A 9408-nucleotide genomic window follows, 5' to 3' on the forward strand; every position below is an offset into this window, starting at 1 on the left:
TGTATCATGTCACTGCAGGAGAAGTGGTGGGATAGTGAGTTTATGGGATTGACTTGCTTCTAAAGGCCAAAAACAGTGTCTTTTATTAGGAGAAGTATGTACCTGATCCACTAGAAAAAACTAGTTTGCTGGCCAGTGTGTGCTGGCAATCTAAGAATCAGAGTAGTGATACAATGCGCATTATTTGGCAGTGTCCTAATACCATAAAAATTTGGAGAAGTGTTACAAATGATACAGAAATAGTATGGAACAGTGTTACCAGCTGAGTCAGAGTGCTATTTGCTGCATGATTTTTTTTTGGCTATACACAGGGCTGCAAAGTCTTCTCATCTTCCTCCTCCTTTTTCTGTTATTTAAATTATGGACTGCAGTTGCCCTTGTTTGTGCAAAGAAAATGATCCATAGAAGGTAGGGAGGTTCGTGTGTGTGTTTGTTGAAAATATTGCCATTTTGACATGGCCAAAATTGCTTCATAAGTTGTTTGTGTATACAAGATGAATTGTAAAAATGAAGAAGTTTCAGCTCAGCCTATAGGAGGAATGTTCAGAGGTAAATGCAAACACAGATGTGAGAAACATGGGATTATTGGGAGAAGGAATACATGTCCAGCAGTCTTTTTTCCTGAAGTTTGTTGTTGCTTGAACTCTCACTTTGTTTTAAGATTCAAGACATTGCGAATCCTGGAGGAAGCGATGCAGGGGCAAGATAAAATATAAGTTTATTTTGGAGTGAAATTTACTACTGAAATGTTTACGTTTTTACAAGGCAAAAATAAGTTTTAATAAAGGGTTTGAATCAATAAAATGTTCACATGGTTGGGACTGAAATAGCACAATGAAAAGTACTGCTTCTTTCTTACAGGTTTTTAATGCTTAAACCTTGATAATTAGATAGGAGAGCTTGCGGAATTTCAGGGCTGCTGTGCCTGTGTCTCTAGCTCGCTAAATGTGGGAGGGAGTGTTGAGGAGTTTCTGAAGAAACAAACAAGTAATTATTGTTAGAAGGAAAGTGGTTTTGATACGTTCACATATCTGGTGGTCTGCTCATTTGGGCATCTTTCTTATTCAGCAGATTATCTTAAGGTTATTAGTTTGGGCACTTTGTATTTCTGCATCTGGCGTAGCAATATCAGCACAGTTTAAATCTGTGATTTGCCTGTCACCTGCATTTCAGCTGGAGACAGATCAAGTGCACATAAATGAAGCTGAAGTGTACTTTATGGGGGGTATTTTGTGCTAGTATTTTATGGTTCAGAATTACTGAATGTAAACTTAAGGGGGGAGGGGGGGAAAAAAGAAGGAAAATAAGAAAAGGCAAAGAATTAAAAATACCCCATTCATTTTCTCCTCCCAACTTCAAAGTGTGCTGGGACTTTGTCAAATTCCCGTTAAAATAAATATGTCAATTTCATCTCTCTTCCAAATTCATTTATCATGCTTTTTTAAAAGGTGTTTTCTGCTTTACCTGATGTTTAAATTGGATTCGCTCGTTTATGCTGTTCTTTGCTGTATCCCCCATGTTTTTCTTAAATGAATTAGTAATGACAGCGTACTCCATCATACCCTCTCTATAGCCACTTTAAGGGAAGCCTGGTGATCTAAACCTTTTAACCTATTAAAGATGATTTTCCCCAATTGAATCAGACCCACCACAGGTGTAATAACTAATCATTTAAACTACACCTGCTATTATGTATTTTTAAGCCATTATGCATGTTGGATAGATGATAATTCATGTTTATTGCATTGTCCAATGGATCCGTTTTGCCTACACTAGCCTGATTAATGTATTTAAAGAAATAAGAGATGCAATTTAAAAGAAAAAAAACATTGATGGAATGCACTGAGGAGTACATTGAAAGTGCCATTAAACCCATCAGAACTTTGCTCTCTGACCAGAAATGCATATTCGAAGGGTTTGATTCAAACACAAAGTGAAACTTGGTGATTTCAGCAATGCTGCTGGGGTTTTTTTCCTTCCTTTTCTGCTGTGAAAAGTTTTGAAAGGCTTTTTGGAACTGAATTCCAGAAACTCTTCAAGACCTACTTGACATAGGTCTCCATTTTAGGAGACGGTTTGTGCCACTGTTTGGGGAGAAATCCTCTTCCATGTATATGCGTGGTTATTTTTAGCTCTAGAGGAAGGAAGTGATCTCTTCCACTAGTTCACATGGATGTGTCCATCTCCTGAGTGCTTCAGGGACATTACTCCCCCTGATGCCACAATCAGAACAGATGTCTTTGTATGAAGGTAAAGTGAATCACCAGTGGAGCAACATGTAATAATGTGTGTAATAGTGTAGGAGTATATTTAACTTCTCACCTACCCATTCATGTCACGAAAAGTGACTCTTTTGATATTTTTGTAATGTGATCCAAAACATGTGAAGTTGCTTCTTTCCCAGTCATGACAAGCTGAGGTTTATTTATTGCTTTCAGTAAATTTGATGGCAGAAAAGGCCTTAATCTCTTAGAGTTTGCAGAGAGCTTTAAGTCAGATAGAAAGGGAGCATTCTTACTAGTTAGCCTAGTTACCGATCACATGCATTGGCTCTGGGTTGCCCTCAACTATAGGTGCCAACTTAGGTAAAAAGACCACAGTATAAATGTCAGAAACCCCAGAGTTTTTGTACAGGTTGAGCTGTTCCAAGAGTAGTTCAACAAGAAACCTCTAGGTTAAAATACCATAGTTATGCTGTCTGATTCGAGTTGAGACACAGCCTCTGATGCTCGTTGAATCATTTCTGAAAGTTGGATCACTGTCAGCTCCAGACCATCTCCATGTGTTGGGTGTGATGCCTTTACTTTGCAGTACAAAATGCATAATATGAAGTAGGAGTTTGACCATTCCTAACTTGGATCTTTTCTCTCTTCTGTTTTTCCAACCCTTCTACCCTCATCAGATTGTGACAGCAGTGAAGTTTTTACAGAACCCACGAGTCCGCCAAAGTCCTATTGCAAGCAGAAGAGCATTTCTGAAGAAGAAAGGTATGGGCTCTTTTGTGGTCTCAGTGGTAACGAGAGAGCTTGAGTTAGTGTAAAACCAAATTGTATTGCTATGGAAAATTAGATGTTAAGGACAAAAAACAGAGGACAAAGTCTGTCTCAAAAAAAAAGGTTTGAAGTTTGTAAGAAATACCAGTCTCTTCCAAACTGACAATATTGGCACCAGATGTAGAATTACAGACTACAGAAGGCACATTGGAAGTTTTTGGGTTAACTGTTATCAGATCTTTTCTGCAATAAGGACGGTTTAGAGCTGTAAACTAGCTGGTCAGTTCTAACCTTAGCAACATTGGCTTTAGAACGACCAGCTTCTAGGTAAAAAGGTTGAATGTTTCTGAAGAGAGCCAGAGAGAGGAATGAAGGGCAAAGGACTTGGTGAAAGTAAACAAGGTTGGGCTAAGGTCAAGCTTGGGGTCAACCTGACTTTCAGGCTGAAATGGTAAACTACTGACTGAGTTTAGCCCTTTCCTGTAGCAGGGATAGAACAGATCCTGACAAATCCTATATCGTCTGAGACAGATGGAACATACTTTGCCCATTGCCTACTGAAAATTTATTTTACTTTCTGACTCATAACAGAGTCAGAGTCTTTTGTTCTTTTTTTTTTTTTTTTTTCTTTCTTTCTTTCTAAAGTTTTTAGTCCACAACTTACAGTGCATTTCAGGTGAAGTTCAGTCCATATTATGCTGCCCTCCTGGGATCATATTGCTTAGATCCTTACCACAAGATGTAAATAATCTTACCTTGGGGTTAATTACATGCATTATGGAGCATTTTAAGCAGTTGGAGTGGTACTGGAAATACAAACTCCAAACTTCAGAGGGGGGTGACCTACTTATACGTTGAAGTCATAACTACTTCAAGGTGCATCAAATTCTATAGCTAAAGATCTTGGATTTTGAAAAGTAGAGAAGCCTATGAAATACATGCTACTGTGTTTGGGTTTACAAACTGTTTATTGAGAGGCCTGAGACCTGATGTCATGAGATGGAGAGTTCAAGTTTATGCACCATTTTGCTCCTCTTGAATAGCAAAGGGTGTAGAAGGGAATGGCAGTCCAGTGTTTTAGCAATGATGTCATGGCAAGTAGTTCATGGCCACATCTTTTTGAGTGTCATCCCCTCACTGCTTGTCCTGGTGCCAGTTAGAGAACATTGCAGTTGTGTAGGTATGTTGCTTGCCTTGCCCTGCCATTAAAATTTGACATTAAAATTTGGAGCCTGTTGGCCGCTGTGCTCCATGAGTTTTTCCTTGAAATATGTGGACCTATGGGGAGTAATTAATCATAAAAGCTTGGGGATTTCAACTCTATCACCGAAGCAATGAAGCAAGGGAAAGCTGAGCCTAAAAGCTGTGCTGATTACCCGGGGTAACCTGATACAAAATCTATTGTTGCCGAGAGATCCTTAGCCCCAAGTATATCGTGCAATATTATAACTGCCTGATCTTCTTCTGTGCTGACAATGACCAGTTATTCCTCATTTTCTCTCTCAACACAGCTGGGTTAGAATTTCATTTGCAGAAGGTATTTAGAGCAATTTAGAGACAAATGTCTCTGGTGTTTGCTCTGCACTTCCCCACCGCAGGCTTCGCTGAACAGTTTTTAGTATCAGGAGCTCCATCTAATCTGTTTAATTTTAATAAATCCCTGACTGGGAGAATAGGAAGGGTGGGGAGATGGAGGCACAGAGAAACTGTGGCCCGAATAATACTTCTTATGAATTACTTGGCTAATAATTACTAAAGAGCAGAAATGGTTTGGTAGAGCTGTTTGTTTGTTCCTGTTTGTTAATTAGCCCTCCTTCCCTTTGTGCTAATTGTTTATTTGAAAACTTAGCAGTAGGAGATAGGAAGGGGCAGGGTCCAGTGGTGCCTGTACCCAGCAGTCACTGGAAATATGTCCATATGGAATCTGACCACTGAGCTTATAACGTGACCTCTGTTCAGTGCTCGAGAGCGGGAGGTGCATACTGTCATGGTACCCGTGTGCACTAGCAGATGGAGGCAATTATTCTTGAAACGTAGATGTTGTGGCTAATGTAGTCCTGAGGAAAGGGAGCATTACACAGTTTGGTGGGCTATTCCCCCTATTCTCTGATACACAGTCATGGTTTCCCAGTGATAACATTTATCCCCACCTTACCGATAGTGAGGCTGCCTGGAAGAGAAGTCCTCACTGCCAGTCAAAAAAGCATTTTCTGTAGAGAAACCATTTCAGTTACAAGAGTCTCTTTTAAAATTATCTTTGCAGGAAATAATGCAGAGGTACCCTTGTATTTTTTATACTGTATACTCTGATCCAAGTTTCTTCAAGCAGAAATTGCAATAGAAGATCCTTTTATGGGCACTAGAAGAATTTCAGGAGAGGGGAATGTTCATATCTATAGATAGTTGTACACCTTGTATGAACTTGTCCTTTGTATTTACTTTCATGGAGCTATACTGGAGAGCTCTGTGACTCCTCACTAAATCTGGTTAAAACCTCCTGCAGTGGAGATGCTCGTATGTGTGAATGCAGAAGGAAAAGACCAGGTGCCCTACCCCTGCAGGAGTCTTCCTCCACCCCAGCTACAGGGACAGGACTGAAGCATTAGCTGTGGGTGAGCTTTCGGATCCTGCAATCACAATTTTGCCTAAGAAATTCCACTTCTGAGACTTGCAGAGATGGTTCTGCCTTGAATTACATTTTTTTTCTTTCTTTTTTATAAGTATCTCCTTCCTAGAAAAGGCCAATCAAATTTAATTTCCGCTTAATATTATTTAATATTTAATGTAGGAACTGGATTTTGTTTAATACATTTTAGTGCAGTGAGAAATGAAGGTTTCTGCAGGCTCACCAGCTGGACTAGGTTTGGTTTCTTGTGAAATAGTAGTAGCAGAGGCTGAAAGTAGCCTTTCCTGGTTACTTGCAGGTGAGGGCTTTGCTGAACTGCTCTCTCTGGAACATGGGATGATAGTGTTGATGACAGTTGGGAGAGTGAGGGTGTCCCGGATTTCCAAAAGGTCTTTCAAAAGTTGGATCAGATTTCTCTGTTGTCTTAAGCATTTTTAAACTCCCAAATACAGAGGCATTAATGAGAAACATGAAGTTATTAGAATCATTTATAATTTTCTTTGAAGCTTACACTGGCATTTTGTGTAATTTATGACATTTCCTCCTTTTTATCATGAACTTCTTCAGATGAAGGGAAAAAACAGCTGTTTCCCCTCAGAGTATCTGAAAGAAAAGAAAGGAAAAAAAGATGCTGTTTGTTTTTTGTCCAACTCGCTGATTCTGCTGATGACATGCCACAGAATCAGCGGCGCCTTGGGAGTAATTAGACAGCATGTGGGGTTTAAACCCTTGTGGAAATGTGTCTGTCATCTAACTGTTGTGCCTCAGATGTCCTGTACTGCTCAGTTACCCATCCGGTAACTCATGTGGCTTGTTAATTTTGTCTACTCTGAATCTGTAACTTCTGGCAAGATAGAGAAAGGGGGTGGAAGTGCACTGTGCATGTGCAGCTCTATTTTTCAGGGTGCTGGTCCTTTGGGGCAGGGAAGGGAAAAACTGCTCAATTTGCAGATTTACAGAGTAATCTTGGATGAAGAACATTTTTCTTCTTAGTTGCCTGTTCTCTTTATCTGAAAAAACAAGTACAGTAATGCCTTCCCAAAGTGGGATTGTGGGAACAAGCAAAAGCTTATGAGCAGCTCAGAAATAATAGTGAGGGGAGAGCAGAAGTGCATTAGGGCAAGTAAATGTGTAATTGTTGAGTTACATTGGGAAAACGTCCACCCAGAAGGTTGGACAGTGTTAATAAGATACGCTGCCTGGGTTGGCCTTTTGTATCTGTAAGTAACATAATGGGCTGCATGCTTCCAAAATGGGCTGCATGCTTCCAAAAGCACTCAGTCCTGCTTGGTGAGATGAGCTGGAAGTTGCTGGAAGTGTTACCCTTTTGCATGTTGTATCTCCTGATCTGTTGCATTACTTTGGCTGGTAGGAGGTGGGTTACTACACAGTTCCTTGCAGTGCATCAGAGTTCCAGAAAATGTTGCCAGTGCCAAGATGCCAGGCTATGGTGATTTCTGAAGAGATGAATACATCATTTAACTGTACATGCCCCTTCCCAACCAGAGCTCAAAGACACTTGATTCCCTGGAAACAAGTGCTGTCAGTCCCAGAATCTCCATTAGAAAACTGACTTCATTTTCTTCCTCTTTCTGTGGTCTGTGTTCTTGGAAGTTGAACCCCTGTCTTTTCTCCCTTGCCAAAGAAACCCAAGTGGATCACCTTGAGCACCCAAGACAAGGGGGCACAACCCACTGCTGTAGGGCTTTAAAGAAAGCAAATTCTTCAGCAGATTTCAATTTCACCCTCTTTTATTACTTTTTTATAATTTAAGTCCATTTCATGAGGCAGTTTGCATGTCCTTGAATGGAATCTCGTTACCATGAAAGCTTTTTTAGCATTGATTTCATAACAGTCTTAATTTAATAGCGCCGTCATTACTGAGAAGCCCTGAGAGTGAGGCCCTGACTTTCCAGGTCACTGACCTTTTAATTACAAACCTTGTTCTGATGGTCAGGTTATCGACTGGACAGCTCCCAACTCCGGCCCCCAGCACGAAGATGAAAATAACTGCCTTTCCTCCCCCACTTCCAGAACGGGGAGGAAAAGAAAAGTAACCTCTTGTGTTTCCAAAATTAATTTTCTCCTTCAGCTTTACTTTGTAATTAATTCTTTAACATGTCTCAGTGAAGCTCGAACAGTTTTTACAAAGCTTTTCCTTGAAAAGATAATACAATGCAAGCCAATAATGTCCAGTGACAACTCCTAAAACAAAATATATAGTTAGTAGCCCATGCTGTCAAAATACCTATTTGGGCCAAACTGCTATGGCTGCCCAAACCTTATGCTTGTCTAGAAATGAACATGTTTCATGCACGAACGTGTGTCACCCCAGGTTTATATGGTGAGCATGATGTCCTGTGGTCTGGAATATCACTGGGGTCTGCTGTCCCGGCTGTGTCCCCTCCTGACTTGTTGTGCACCCCCAGTCTCCTCACTGGTGGGGTGGGGTGAGGAACAGGCTTTGACTCTGAGCAAGCGCTGCTCAGCAGTTACTAAAACATCCCTGTTTTATCAACACTGTTTTCAGCACAACTCTGAAACCAGCTACTCTGAGGAATATTTACTCTGCCCCAGCCCAACCCAGCACAACTGTACAACTGGTGGTGTGAGCACACATTGGTCCTGTACTTGCAAATGGAGTAACTTGTTCTCTAGCTGTCTAGCAAGTCTTTTGTGCCTGCACAGACCTCATCACTTGCACTTGCAAAGCCACAAGTGAGACCTGGAATTCAGATACTGATAACAAAAATTTATTGCAGGAATATTCTTAATGTAGTAAGCATCTAGAACAAATCGCTTCCACACACGAGGGAAGGTTCACTAGTGTGGGTAGAACCAGGCAGGGTGTGCTCTCTGATGATGAAAGAAGTTTGCAACAAGTATTGAAGTAGAACAAAGTAAGTTTAACAGCTTGTATAGACTTACAGAAATGACTGTACAGGTTAAACAGAAGTCAGTGCCCCCTGCATTTTCATGCTAAGATCCTCAGTTGAGGATCTTAGAGCGCATTGTACCATTAACCACTGAAACTGCAGCTATTTGCATGGAGCATGTTTGGTAGTGTGTAGAGTTATCTAGATCTCAATGTGCTTTCTGCTAAAAAGCATCCACCTCTGAGGTAGAGGACTGAAGCTGCTTAACATCACTACATGTTTTTAGGAGAGGAAATGAAGAATACTTTATCTAAGGGATCTTGCAGAGGGAGCTTTAGGGATAGAGAATATAATTACTCAGTAAAAAATTGACTAAGATTCTTGAAAAGCACTATGGGATATTTAATTACTAAAGATGCTTAGGCCTCCGTTTATGACTTTGCAAGACAGTTAATGTGCCTTATAATATTTTGCTGAGGTTAAAGAAAAATACGTCTTATACCTGTTCATGGAACCAGTTTGTTCTTTAGGTGCCTCTCATCCAACCTTTGGGTCAGTACAACTTTGCGTAAATGGGAAGATCTGGTTCTCTTCCAAGGAACTGGTGAGGGATTCAAAGAAGGAAGAGTGAGAGAATGAATGCTTTCATTGCTAACAAACTCACACAGTTCCTGTCTGGATCAACATTATCAGTAGTCATGTCTGGGTTTGGCACCTTCCTGGTAAGGTTCAGCATAGAGGGAAGATTTCCACTGCTGGAGTCTCAAAATCCAGAAGAACAGATGTGCTCATGATCCAGAAATTAGTTCCACAGTGCTGTATTTTGTATTACTTGCCCTCTTTTTTTTTCTTCCTGAAAATGATTGAGAATCTCTATCCATCTGCTGTGAAGGAGATGGCTCCCTGTCCCGCC

At 40.6% G+C, this 9408-nt stretch overlaps 1 protein-coding gene across 1 annotated transcript in view; it reads left to right on the top strand.

Moving 5' to 3' along the window:
* Positions 1-2902: 2902 nt before the first annotated feature.
* PEX14 (peroxisomal biogenesis factor 14) overlaps positions 2903-9408 on the top strand; it is a gene marked incomplete at its 5' end in the record, with an annotated part of 38989 nt that continues 32483 nt past the window's right edge. The window contains one exon of the mRNA XM_010024857.1: positions 2903-2987. Within this exon, the coding sequence (XP_010023159.1) occupies positions 2903-2987 (85 nt within the window). The remainder of the gene's footprint in view (positions 2988-9408) is intronic.

This window comes from Nestor notabilis, unplaced genomic scaffold (assembly GCF_000696875.1).
Source record: "Nestor notabilis isolate BGI_N333 unplaced genomic scaffold, ASM69687v1 scaffold10972, whole genome shotgun sequence".
Lineage (NCBI taxonomy): Eukaryota > Metazoa > Chordata > Aves > Psittaciformes > Psittacidae > Nestor > Nestor notabilis.